The sequence below is a fragment of the Sus scrofa genome, chromosome 14 (assembly GCF_000003025.6).
Source record: "Sus scrofa isolate TJ Tabasco breed Duroc chromosome 14, Sscrofa11.1, whole genome shotgun sequence".
Taxonomy (NCBI): domain Eukaryota; kingdom Metazoa; phylum Chordata; class Mammalia; order Artiodactyla; family Suidae; genus Sus; species Sus scrofa.
Genome location: NC_010456.5, coordinates 46,690,906 through 46,705,165, shown reverse-complemented (window position 1 = coordinate 46,705,165; position 14,260 = coordinate 46,690,906). Strand labels below are relative to the sequence as shown.

At 46.0% G+C, this 14,260-nt stretch overlaps 1 protein-coding gene across 4 annotated transcripts in view; it reads right to left on the bottom strand.

Annotated features, from left to right (window-relative positions):
- The window catches only part of NF2 (neurofibromin 2), a 72,553-nt gene that overhangs the window by 21,256 nt on the left and 37,037 nt on the right, over positions 1-14,260 (bottom strand). For 3 of the 4 annotated variants that reach the window (XM_003483446.4, XM_005670787.3, XM_013983029.2), the window contains exons 5-10: positions 13,156-13,224; positions 11,979-12,061; positions 8,580-8,655; positions 6,065-6,199; positions 3,384-3,458; positions 2,283-2,396 (exon numbers count right to left, since the gene is read on the bottom strand). In XM_003483446.4, coding sequence (XP_003483494.1) covers positions 2,283-2,396; positions 3,384-3,458; positions 6,065-6,199; positions 8,580-8,655; positions 11,979-12,061; positions 13,156-13,224 — 552 coding nt within the window. The remainder of the gene's footprint in view (positions 1-2,282; positions 2,397-3,383; positions 3,459-6,064; positions 6,200-8,579; positions 8,656-11,978; positions 12,062-13,155; positions 13,225-14,260) is intronic. The other variant, XM_013983030.2, reaches the window with a different exon arrangement.

Sequence of the window (14,260 nt, the reverse complement as noted above, 5' to 3'; positions counted from 1 at the left end):
CCCCTCTATAATCTCATCAACAATAGCTCCACTCTTGCCTCTGACCCTCAGAAAAGATGGAATCGCTCCGTGTGATGCATCAATAGCTCACACATTGTATTTCACAGAGGGGAGCCACAGCAGCCCCACATAGACCCACACAGCCTCACGTAGGCCTGCGACAGGAGGAAGCCGGGCAGGGAACGCAGCCCGCTCCTCACGGCACCAGCACTAAGCCACCGCCAGTTCCCTTGCCTTCTGGATCACTGTGTTAATTGGGCCACATGCCGAGCTTAATAAGGGGAACAAGCACAGGACAAGCACTATTCTCTGTGATCCTAGGGCTCTAGCCGAGTTCAGAAAGCAGAAGCCAGAAGTGACCACTGCACTATTTTCTTCCTTAAATAATTAAAACACGTTTAATTACTTCTTGCTTCAATCTTCTCCCAAACACTAGATTTCTAAGATTGCTGCCTTTTCTAAATACTATGCCAAAAAAATTGCAATGGACCTCAAAGGAATAATGCAAAGACAAGCAACAAAATACTGTAAATTCTTCTCCCATTTTCCTCTAGCAGGTCAATGAAAAGCCTGGCCAATCTGTCCTCTAATTCCTACCATATTATAATTTCCTTTAGGTGAATGACTCTTGTTCTCCACTTGAAAAAAAGCCGACCATCCCTTTCTGCCCTCAGCAGCCCACCTTCCCTGAGATGTCCACCCCAATAATAAGGGACCTCCTGTTGGCAAAGCGCTTTCAGCTCATGAAGACGTAAGTCCAGGTACGTTGTGTCCTGTGGCTTGAGACACAGAAGAGAGACCATAGCTTCACCTGACAGATGAGAACACCAAAGTCTGGAAGGTAAGTCATTCACTGGCTTCATGTGCTAAAATTCATATCTGGCTCCAAGGTCAGGGTCTGCACTGCTGGGCCATGGAGCCCCGGACCTGTGGCTGCCAGAGGCCAAGAAGGTGTGTTCTCCATTCTACAGGTGGGGCGGGTCAGGCGTGTGTTCATGCTGTTCTCTGCACAGCCCAGAGGCTTACACGTTCAGATCTCTCTCGGCTAAGCTTTGCTCTGCCGATAAAGAGGTCAGAGAGGGCTCTTCTTGAAGTTGTCACTATGACCCTGTGCTGGCCTGGGACCATCTCTTTGTGCAACAAAGACCATTCCACCCCCCAAAACATCCCGAAGAGCACATTTGTGGCCTACTGTCCCAGAAAGCAAAGAGATGGAGCGCCACAAGCACAATGGATCACACTGGGCACTTCGTTCTGAACCTCAGGGCTGGGAGCAGCCTCATTGGAAGACCCAAATTAGAGAGCTGCACACAGACTAATTATCACCCCTCTGAGGTCCCAAGGGCAGCCGACTACAACTGCTGCTGCTCTGTTTCGTAGTTTGTCCAAAACCACAGTTGATATTCTCAGCGGCGAGGCTCAGATTAGCTGTGTGGATTTCGGTGAGTCGAAAAAGTCTCTGAGTAGAAAACAATGAGCAGGTCGTCTGGCCCACTGATACGAGCTGCCGGCACCGCCCGAGGCGGGTGATGTGCCGCCAGGGCTGACCTGCTCTGGGGAAGTACGGCCGGAGCCTAATTAGCATTCCAGAGGCGGGCGCCGAGATGCTGCCATGCATTCCATCACCAGCTAATTAGAAAAGGAGAAGGCCGGGCACAGGAGACAGGCAGACAGAAAGAACAAGAGCTCAGCTGCACGGACGAGAAGTGGATGGATGGATGGATGGATGAATATATGTGGGCTTGGCTGGCTCTGCCCAAACCTGTATTAATCACACTTCACTTTCGTGGAGAAAAAACCAGGGCCGTGTTGTTGAGATACGCCGTTAAGGTTTTTTCCTCATTTCCACAGCTGACATCCCATCATCATTTATTCATCAGCCAATAAAGATCCAATATGTTTAAAATAAAGAGTGGGGGGAGTTCCCTTTGTGTCTCAGCAGCTAATGAACCCGACTAGGATCCACGAGGATGGGGGTTCAATCCCTGGCCTCGATTACTGGGTTAAGGATCTGGTGTTGCCATGAGCTGTGGTTCAGGTCGCAGATGTGGCTCAGATCCCATGTTGCTGTGGCTGTGCTAAAGGCCAACAGTTGTAGCTCTGACTCAACCCCTAGCCTGGGAACCTCCAAATGCCACAGGTGCAGCCCTAAAATAGCAAAATAAATAAATAAATAAATAAATAAATAAATAAATAAAATAAGAGTAGGGATGTCCACGGCCAAAGGACTCCTGTCAGCTCATGACTGTGCCCACCTCCTGGCCAAGACCAGTCCTGCTCACCTGCTTTCTGGCCTTCTCCTCCCTGGCCTGGGCTTTCATCTGCTGAACTTCCAAAGAATCAGCCTTCCTCCTCCTCATAAAAAGGTCGTGGTTTCCGATACACAGCTGGAGAATCTGTGGCCATGAAAGAGAAGAGGTATTACACCCACATCCTGACCTCACTGCTACAGCTCAGTGGCTACAGCGTCTCAGTGTGGGGGGAAACACCACCGTCCTTCCTTCGGGCTCTGGGCCTCAGCTCTAGAGACGCAAAGTAAGGACACCTGGGTGACAATCAGAGTAAAGAGAGGAAGGGGCAACGTTGTAGCTTGGTTTCCCATGCACCCCACTCTGCAGAGGCGGGTTGGGGCTCACCGACCTCGGGAGACAGGAAAGCTCATTCAAGAGGCTGGGCTAGGGTAAGAGGCTATTCATCCATCACTCAAAAACTCAGCTCCAGAGGGATTAAAGCCTTAAGTGCAAAGATCAAGCCCTGGAAATTCCTAGGAAAGATGCAGAATAGCCCTAGTCTATTTTTTAAAGCTGGGTGGTAGGTAAGTAGCTATTTATTTCTGTCATTCTTTATACCTCGTATATACATTATACTTATCCTTACATGTGTCTGTCTGACATACTTCAATAAAAATAACTTTTAAAAATTCTTCAACATAAAATTTAGGTTTGGTTCTTTTCTTTTTGTCTTTTTAGGCACATGAAGGTTCCTGGGCTAGGGGTCAAATTGGAGCTGCAGCCACTATCATTCTATACTTCACAACCCGTCCTTCTGCTAGTGTTTCAAAAAGGGCTTTCAGGAGTTCCTGCTGTGGCTCTGCAGGTTAAGAACACAACATAGCGTCCATGAGGATGTGGTTTAATCCCAGGCCTTGCTCAGTGGGTTAAGGATCTGGCGTTGCCACAAGCTGCAGCACAAGTCGCAGATGTGGCTTGGATCTGGTGTTGCTGTGGCTGTGGTGTAGGCTGGCAGCTGAAGCCCAGATTCAACTCCTAGACCAGGAACTTCCATATGCCGCAGGTACGGCCACAAGAAGAAAAAAAGGGGTGGGGACTTCCAATTTCTCTGAAAAACCACAGTTCGTAATAAAAAGCAGGATCTCAACTTACCAGCTTATTAACACGAAGCTTTGAGGAGTTAAATTTGAAGACATCAATTTTCTTATCCAAGGGCTTAATAGTAAACTGAAAGGAAGAAGCAGAAAACAGGTTCAGTCTGACAGCCTAGAACATTCCCACCAACTGGGAAATTCCACAAAAGCCACAACTGCCTGGGTAAAGATCCTGCATGAGGTTGTGTCTTGGCCTGGCTTCCTGGCCAGGAAGTTCAGGATCCGAAGGTGGGTTCTCAGCACCATCTTCGGCTTGAAAACCCAACACACAGACCCTTGATGGGCCTGACCTTGAAGCCAACACTGGGAGGGCCACCTCGGACTCTAACGCAAGAAAGACTTGCCAAAGACGTTTGGGGAAGACATCATCTTGGAAATTTCTTTCACAGGCTATACTCTCCAACAAGGGGTTAGAGGACAGAAAAAGACCCTTTGTTTAGCTTTCGGTTGAGCGAACTGAGAAGCAGTACTGCTTGTGTGTCGTCTGCTACTTATGAATTTCAGGACTTATTTTTGGCCTTGCTGTCAACCCCCTGCACGGTCAGTGAGAAACCTCAAGGAATGGGGAAACCACCACGGGCGCTGCACCTCGCCCAGGCTCTCGCACACAATCAATGGATCACTTAAAATAAACCAGCATTTTTGTTTTGACAGCACGGCTGTTGCACATAACGACCAGAACTGCTTCCCATCATGTCACGTCAGCTTGAGGCCCTCTCGCTGTGCAAGTGGCTGACATAATGGAACACAACGGCGCCTTGCCCCAGGAGAGGGACCATTAGCGTTTACTGTGGCGGGCTGGACGAGGGGAGACTTCGATCCTTGGCTTCTGTGAAGGATGAGTGTTTGGGGAGCCTTTAGCATGCAAATTTGTGGATGTGCAATAAACCAGCTTTATGAAATTAGAGATGAAAACCTACCATACCGCGGCACACCTACTGCTGTAAGTCACCTGGAGCTTTCAGTTCACTGATTTAAAAAGGAAATACCAAAATGCTCATCTTCTGGGCTACTTACAAAAATCTGAAAGCCAGAATGTTTTGAATTTAGGAAGCTCAATCTGTCTCATCAAGTATGACCAAGTGGATCTCAACCACGTATTGGCAACTGGGGGCCTGGTGTTCCTTTCCTCGAGGAAAGAGAAAACAGGAAATCTGCTCAAGGTGGGGGCTCTGCAGGCGAGCACAGGAGCCGTCTCTGTTACTCACTCCATGCTCGGCCTGGTTGTGCGGGCGCCAGCACCTCAGCACTGCCTGAGGCCCCAAATTTCAGGACTCAATCTTTCTGGAAATGCAGGGGATGTGGTCTTGGGGAGCCTGGAGCCTGGGCCCTGTGACTTCCCTTACCAGGCACAAATCACTTGACCCCTCTGCATCCTTGCTTCCTGAGGTGACACAGAGCTAACCAGGACACGACCACTATTCTCGCAGCAGTGTTCCTGTGAAGCCTGAATCAGAGTCAGAGAGAAGGTGCTGGCAGGCGGAAAAGCACCACATCATCACTGCCTCTGTCACCCGCCCTCACACTGCAGTTGAGTGGTTACTTGACTGTTACTTTCTTGAGGGCTGAAGCTGGATTTTCTACATCTTTGTTTCCCTCCACCTCAACAACACCTAACACTAAGCAGATGCTCAATAACTCCCCTTTTTTTTGTTTTGTTTTTGTTTTGTCTTTTTTTGTCTTTTGAGGGCCGCATCCGCAGCATATGGAGATTCCCAGGCTAGGGGTCTAATTGGAGCTGTAGCCACCAGCCTACGCCAGAGCCACAGCAATGCCAGATCTGAGCCATGTCTGCAACTTACACTACAGCTCCACGGCAATGCCAGATCTTTAACTGATGAGGCCAGGGATCGATCCCGAAACCTCATGGTTCCTAGTCAGATTTGTTTCCGCTGAGCCACGATGGGAACTCCTTAATAACTCCTTTAAAATTAACAATGAATGAATGAATGGATATAGGATTGCAGCATTTGGGAAAAGTCACCATTCTGTATAGTAATATTTGAATTCGTTCCAGTTATTCAAACTTAATTATTCTTGAATTTGTGTAAGACAGCCTGATAGCCTTCTTTATATCATTGCTGCCATGTATATATTATATGTGTAGTACACACATGCCTTCATATATGTATGTATGGAGATACATCTATACCCCCATCACATACATGAATCAAGCACTGGACACAGAGGGTTTAATATATGTCACACTTAAAATACAAAGAGAATTCTTCTGTGACCTACACCACAGCTCATGGCAATGCTGGATCCTTAACCCACTGAGCAAGGCCAGGGATCGAACCTGCGTCCTCATGGATGCTAGTCAGATTCGTTAACTGCTGAGCCACAACGGGAACTCCCATAAAGAGAATTCTCACCAGAAATAGAAAGCCAGACAATAAGAAAGGGTTACTTTCTGGTTTGTTTACTGTTCTTTGGGGTTTAGTCCTGACAAGTTGAGCTTCCCAGCCCCTTGTTAGTCAGCAGCGGGTTTAGTGATGCTATTTGAAGATAGGATGCCAGTACTGTTCTGTAAACACTGTAAAAATCAACAACCAAAAACCCAAAGCCTGGGAATTAAAGGATTTTACTGATAACAAGGAGCACCTGGCTGGGGACGCTCCCAAAGGAGGAGAGAAAGGGAGAGACCTGCTGGCGTGTCCGCAGCAGGACATGCCCTACCTCCTTATCGCTGTACGAGATGTTTCGGATTTCATTCCACGGGAAGGAGATCTTGGGGGTCAGCCTGTTCTCAGGGTCATAAATATGAAGCCCCAAAGCATCCACTCCAAGCAGCAGCTCCGTGCCCTTTTTATTCTGTAGATGCGACAAAGAACAGCCACCATCAGCTCCAGCTGAGGCTCAAGATTTATTCAACTTGTATTCCCAAAGAACCTGGCACAGACTGTTATGTATGACAAGTTTCAACAGATCCCAACAGAAATCACAGCTGTCTTAGAGCCCAGGGGGCCTCCAGGTTCCTAAACTGGGACAAGCAGAGGCAAAATGATACCATTTTTGTGACTCACGTGTCCCACAGAAGGGTCACTGGGGGCTTCTGTCATATCACTGCTTGAAGGCTAAAGTAGGGGTAATTGAAGCGTTATGACCACTAATTAACCAGCTTATCACAGATACGGGGTAAAAACCTGTAGGATTCAACATCTCTTATATTAAAAGAAAAGGCTGTTGTACCACCAGAAAGAAAATTCTGGTTTTTACGTCAAAATGTAACTTCAGCGTGACAAAGCCATTCTAGTAAAGGGTTACTGCAGAGTCCAGGCAGTGGGGATAGAAGGCACTCACTGTAAAAATCAACTTGCCTGTATGTCTGAAATTCTTTATAAAATGTTGGAAAAAAAATATAAAAATGAACTGTATAGAAACTGTCCCTTAGTAAAGCTGCTTGTAAAACTGAACTGATTGACGGGTATGTATGCTATATTTCTGACGGCAGTCTGGTCAGCAGCCAGAGCCCGAAGTCATTGACCTGTGTGGGCCCAGAGGCCATGTCCTTGGGCTGCAGGCCCACCCACATGTGCTATGGTCTGGCCCTTGCAGGACGGTGGAAGGATTCTCTCTTTACAAGGACCCCGTGCTGACGATGAGGAAAATGACAACAAGGAAATGGAACCGAGACTCAAGAGCAGGAAAATAGATCTGCAAACTCAGAAGGGGCCTGGACTGTGATGAGAAGGACCTGGCTAAAAGCAGGTGCCAGATGGAGAAGTGAGCACTCCAAGATAAATCTTTTTACTCCCACCCTGCGGTCAGGTGTGATCAACAAACCATGACAGAGTCCTCTGCTCAAGCTGCAAACCTCTTAAAACTACTATGTTAACACAAGCGAGTCTTTGTGCTTTAAAAACCTACAGCACATTTTGGAAAAACAAGATATTTCATTATGCCTCTAGCTTAAATTTAAAAAAAAATGGATTTCCCCCGTATGCCTCCTATCATTATGACTCCAACACTTCTATAGAATACACACAGAGCGGTGGGGACTCAAGCAGCCCACTTTAAACTGTTCTAAGCACACATCTTCCTTTGCTGAGAGTGAGATTTCAGGAAGTTTAACACAAAAGACACTAAAATATCCATTAGCCTTATCTACATTGTGCTGCAACAGGAGAGCCACACTTGCACAAAACAGTATGCTTTAGTCGGACTGCTATAGAAATATTCCCCCATAAGAAGCTTTTTTTAAGGACTATAAAACACCAGTTCTATAGAATGCAAGTGAGGGGGTGAGAGGAGTGGTATTGACAAAACCACAGAAATGTGGCAAAACAATCTGACCTTAAGGAAACCAAACAATTAGCAAATATAAACTAATAAAATTTCAGAAAACAACCTTGTGCATTATTATGGAAAATCTTTTAGGCATTTGTATACTGTAGGAAATGACATAATTTTCAGTGTCTTTTATTTTGTGCAAAGTAATCCATTAAAAATATGTATTTAGAAAACAAAGTTGAAACCTATCCCTAGGATATTTAAAATGTGTTTCAATTTCCCCAAATTTAATACAAAATTTATAGGAACCCCAGAAAGAAAAGCAAACCTTAACTATGATTGTAAAGGTAAAGAACCACTGTGGATGATTGTTTTAATGCCTGTTCATCCACAATTTGGAACTGGCAATGAAATACTTGAGCAAATTGCATGAATACCTTTGGAAGGAGCCTTGGAAGAAAGGCCCTCAAAAGGCTGGCTGGGGGCTGAAAACCAATGCTCCTCTGTGTGCAGAAGCACTGGATTCCCAGAGGACAGTGGACTATTAATGGTCTGAATAGAAAACCAATTAGCCTGCTGAGGAGAGTCCCCACCCAAATAAGCCAGTAATCTAGCAAAGCAGCTTTCCTCTCCTAGTGTCCTGCCCCAGGGCAGGGGGGTGGGGGCTAATTTACAGGTGTTCCCGAAGGTTGAGTTCTCACAGAGCCAGAAAATAAGCAAATGTTACACCAGAGCATTCAGACAGGTTTCTGCGGAGACAGGACCAGCCCCCCTGAGGCTCGACTGACACTTAATTACCTAGAATATAATTAAAGTCCAAAAATAGAAAACGAAGCTCTAGGACCCTCTCCCCTTCCTGACCAATGAACTGTTTACGGGCTGAGGAAGGACCCATTTTAGCAGCAGTCTATACTCCCCCATTCAGTATCCATATACATGGGGAACTCAGGCTTCCACACACCCGGATTGTAAAGTAGTTCACACCGTACATCTCCAGGTCCTGAGCGATCTTCAAATATTCCATTTCTGCTTCGTCCCTGCAAGAGAATGAAAGACACTGTAACAGGGGTTGGGAAAACCAGAGGGCGCACCCGCCAGGCTGAGCTTCGCACCTGCCAGAAGATGCAAACCCTGCAGATACCCACCAAGCTGAGTCTGTTAACCACACCGAGGTCAAGCAGAATTTCCCATCCCCATGAACACAAGAGAACAGATTCATTACACTGTCTCTTGGCTTCAATTTCACGCTTTGCCCTTGGTAAATAGTGACACCCGTCTCGAGTAATTCAAGGAAAGCACGTGTTATATCTGCTCCTGCAAATGGATTTGGAATGTTCAAATTTTATTTTAGCTGTTGCTTTAACTGGGTACTTTCTTCACCTAGAAGGTTTTGGGAGTGACACAGCTCTCTCTGGAAGCACCTGAGAGCTGCCTTTCTGACTTTATTTCTCTGGGTGTCATTGGATGTTAAGGTACCTCCCTGATTTTATTCCTTTGGATGTTGCTGTAAAACCCAAGCCAGGTCAGACTTAAAGGAAGCTCTTGAAGTAGCCAAGACTTGCAGAAAATTCCCAAACTGTTACAGTATTGAAATATTTTAACTCATCTCCCTATGACCTTGGCTTCTGCTTTCTTTCTGATCTCAAAATGGTCTCAAAGGCATTTGAAAAATTCAGCCTGAGAGGACACTGTGATTGCAAGCAGGTGGAGCAGCTAGAAATCACACACACATTGCTTTGGAGAATTGGTTGACGTTATTTGCAAAGGCAAAAACGGAGCCAACCGGACAACCTAAATGTTCATCGCTAGTGAATAGTGATAGACTAGTGTGGTTTATTAATATAGTGGAATTCTACACAGCAATGAAAATGAAAAGCAAAAATAAAAACCACTGATACAAACCACAAACCCAAATCTAACAATATGACACTGAATAAAAGGCACAAATAATAGAAACTGACTGACTGCATTTACATAATGTTTAAAACAGGCAAAAAAGACAACAAAACAGGCAACACTAGAGAGTTCCCATTGTGGTTCAGCAGAAACGAATCTGACTAGTATCCATGAGGATGCAGGTTCGATCCCTGGCCTCACTCAGTGGGTCAAGGACCCAGAGTTGCCATGAGCTGTGGTGTGGGTCACAGACTCGGCTTGGATCTGGTGATGCTGTGGCTGCAGTATAGGCTGGCAGCTGTAGCTCTGAATCAACCCTTAGCTTGGGAACTGCTATATGCCAAGGGTGCAGCCTTAAAAAGCAAAAACAAACAAAACGGTCAACACTACTCCATGGAGTTGGATTCAGGAGAGCAGTTACTCTGGGGAGGGAGGAGGAGGAGTTATGGGGACCTGTGTTTTCTTGTCACCTGGTGTTTTCACTTTGTAATAACCCATCAAGAGGTATATTTATGACTTGTCCACTTTTTTATATGCTTAAAAAATTTTTTTGGCCATGCCCATGGCATGCAGAAGTTCCTAGGCCAGTGATTGAATCTGTATCACAGCAGTGACAACACGAGATTCCTTTGTTTGTCTTTTTAGGGCTGCACCTGCAGTATATGTAAGTTCCCGGGCTAGGGGTCCAGATGGAGTTGCAGCTGCCGGCCTATGCCACAGCCACAGCAATGCCGGATCTGAGCCGCGTCTTCAACCTATACCACAGCTCATGGCAACACTGGATCCTTAACCCACTGAGCAAGGCCAGGGATTGAACCCACTCCTCATGGATCCTAGTCAGGTTCCACGAAGGGAACTCCAACACTGGATTCTTAACCTGCTAAGCCACCAGGGAATTCCTGGTGTACTTTTTTTAAAAGTTGGGAAAAAAAAAAAAAAAAGAAGAAGCATGTGACAGGGAGTTGATCTGAAGAGAGAAAAAAAAGTTAAAGGCTAATGAAAAGATGATCGGAGTTCCCGTCGTGGCACAGTGGTTAACGAATCTGACTAGGAACCATGAGGTGCGGGTTCGGTCTCTGCCTTGCTCAGTGGGTTGAGGATCCGGCGTTGCCGTGAGCTGTGGTGTAGGCTGCAGACGTGGCTCGGATCCCGTGTTGCTGTGGCTCTGGCGTAGGCCAGTGGCTACAGCTCCGATTAGATCCCTAGCCGGGAACCTCCATATGCCGCGGGAGCGGCCCAAAGAAATAGCAAAAACAAAACAAAACAAAACAAAAAAAAAAGAAAAGATGATCGATTCCTAAAGTGATCGGGAAAATGCTAATACTTAAGATACAAAATTTCACCCTGCAGATCACAAAAATCAATTGGTAAAAAGCAGTGTCGGGGAGAAAATGGGTGGGGAAAATGTGTTCACATGCTGCCGATGAGCGTGTAAATAGGTACCATCTTTTTGGAGGCCAATTTAGAGACACCTGTCAAGACCCAAAATGCTCACATTCTTGGAGTTCCCGTCGTGGCGCAGTGGTTAACGAATCCGACTAGGAACCATGAGGTGGCGGGTTCGGTCCCTGCCCTTGCTCAGTGGGTTAACGATCTGGCGTTGCCGTGAGCTGTGGTGTAGGTTGCAGACGCGGCTCGGATCCTGCGTTGCTGTGGCTCTGGCGTAGGCCAGTGGCTACAGCTTCAATTTGACCCCTAGCCTGGGAATCTCCATATGCCGTGGGAAGCGGCCCAAAGAAATAGCAAAAAGACAAAATAAAATAAAATTAAATTAAATTAAAAAAAAAAAAGCTCACATTCTTGACTCAGCAACTCCTCTAAAGAAGCTATCTTCAGGGAGTCCCCATTGTAGCTCAGCGGGTTACCTGACTAGTACCCATGAGGATATAGGTTTGATCCCTGGCCTCGTTCAGTGGGTTAAGGAGCCAGCGTTGCCATGAACTGTGGTGTAGGCTGGCAGCTGGAGGTCCAATTTGACCCTAGCCTGGGAACTTGCATATGCAGTGGGTGCGGCCCTAAAAAGCAAAAAAAACCAAACAAAAAAAAAACCTATTCTCAGAACTACTCATACAATTATGTAACCATGTATGATTGTACAATGCAGAACACTGTGCAAAAGTGGAAGACCTATAGCTACTCTGAATACCATCAACAGAAGAATAGATGCAAAGGTTAAGGGCTATGCATACAATAGAATTCTTAAAATGACCTAAAGTAGCACTGAATGTAGTAGGTCTGCACATCCTGGCAGGCAGTAAGGACCCAGGGCCCCATACATTAGAAGAAGGACACACACAATAATACTCAAGACCAGCACTGTTGCCAGCTCTCCTTTTTTCTTTTATATATTTCAGTACCGCATTTTGTTCAACAAGCATGTCCTAGTTTTGTAGTTCCTTAAAAAAAAGGAGGGGGAAAAAAAAAGGCCCATAACAAATGTAAACCAGCAATGAAGCAGCCTCACCTGGCTCGGCCTCGGTGCTCTGCATACCAGGCTGTAATTCTCTCCTCCCACATTTCTGGAGTCATTTGATACAGATTTATTACCTACCGAAGAAGAGAGCCAAATAAAAAACCCATACGCGAAGAAAAGTTTGGAATTGTTTGCCATTTTTATAATAATGCATCATTTTTACAAGACGGCAGAGCTATTTTTAAAAAGCCACATCCAAGGAGCCAGTCACATGCTGAGGGGGGCATGTAAATAAGCACCGTTCAATGTGAGTCACAACTCAGGAAGTTGCAGTTGCTCCGGACTCAGGGTACCCCTCGCCTGGCAGTGGCCCCTCTTTCCTGAGCTGTGCTGCCCCAAGGGAGGACAGGAGCAGTGCTCACTAATCTTGGGCTGGCCAGTGGGCCAGGCTGGATGTGCTGCTGCCTTTGCCTCTGCAGGAGCCATGAAAGGGGCAGGTAAAGTCAGGGAAAGGTGAGGGCCAGGCCTTTATCACTGTGACAGATGAGTGGAGCTATAACATCAGATGCAGTGAAAGGGAGGGTAGGCCCTGCTTCTGCAGCTAATGAACAAGATCAACAACTCTGAGGATTAAAAGCTCTAACACCCACCCCCCAACTCGTGTCGTCCACTGGCCCAGCAGCGGCAAACAGCTCATTTCCCCAGGCTGACTTCAGGCTGCTCCACACTCCTTCCCTGGGAATCACTGCTGCTCACCCACTTTTAAAGAAAGGATTATCTGCAGGCCATGCCTGTCCTGGCAACCCCAAAGGAACTCCACAAGCCTTTGCTTTTTTTTTTTTGTCTTTTTGCCTTTTCTAGGGCCGTTCCTGCAGCATATGGAGGTTCCCAGGCTAGGGGTCTAATCAGAGCGGTAGCCACCGGCCTATGCCAGAGCCACAGCAACGCCAGATCCAAGCCTCGTCTGCGACCTACACCACAGCTCACGGTAATGCCTGATCCTTAACCCACTGAGGAAGGCCAGGGATAGAACCTGCAACCTCATGGTTCCTAGTCGGATTCGTTAACCACCGTGCCACAACGGGAACTCCGCTTTTTAATATTCTCAACAGAGATCCTTACTCTGATTGATTACAAAACATCTGTAAGAATGTTCTTGCCAAGTCCATCTGATATTCCTTCCAGTCCTTTGGTTTTGTCTTTCCAAACAGGGAATTTGACTTCTTACCCTTTTTGGAAGCAGTTCCTCTTGGGCCAAAAATCCCCGCTTGTGAACAGAGGGGTCGTAGTCGCCGTACTGGAAGAAGAGAAAAGGAGAGAAAAAGGGATTGAGATTCTAGAAACAACAGTAGACTGGGCCTCCTTCCCTCCCAGTTCCAGGGAACAATTCATCCCAATGACAAGTCAAGATTTCAACCTTGCTAGTTTGTCATCCTTGAATGAAAATACAAAGCTGATTATATCTATGAACAGAGTCACATAATCCCCTAAGGGATGGATGGGTGACGGATGGGTGATGGATGGGTGACGTGCTAATAAGAATGTGGCATTTGTAGAGAAAGGTGGCCGAGCTTTCTAACTTCTGAAGAAAGCAGTGCTACCAAAACATGAGCCCTGGGAAGGAGACAATAAAACACAACTGTGAAAGTTGTGATTAGCAACGGATGATAAGAGTCTTGCCTACAAATTCTTCTAAGTGGCTGGTAATTGGAGCCAGTTGCTAGGTCAGAGCTGGGGATAATGTTGGCAATATTTTTTAATACCTTTCATTCAAGGCTCTGAAAAATGCTTTGGGAAAAAACCCTGATGCCAACACAGTCATTCCTATTGTACAGACAAAGAAACATGTAAAAGGTTAACTGATTTTCCTGAAGCTGTAGAGCAAATCAGAAATGGGTCCTGCATTTTAATGGACTCACTGGAGACAATAACTTGGAAATTTATTTTCTGATTTCAAAAAAAAAATATCCCTAACTTTCTTAGAAAGCTGGCCTGAATTGGAAATAATTAAAAATGGAAGAACTTTTAAAAAGAAACTAACCATACAATACAAAGAAAATAAAATCAAATCCTGTTTCTTGTTAATCATCATTCAGTGGCTTTTCTTTTGACCAAAACCAACAAAGCTCAGTATTTTAGTATAATCTTCTATAAACATGTATCCTTTTCGCCATCAACATTGGAAAAACAAAAGGTCTAGTCTAAGGCTGTCGGCTCTATACCCCACCATATCTGGTCAGGAGGGGGCCCACCCTCTCATTCCCAAAGAACCTCAAGTTAGATTTCCTTCTGATGTGTTCTCCAGCAGATACTCATGGGATTGAAGAGATGTT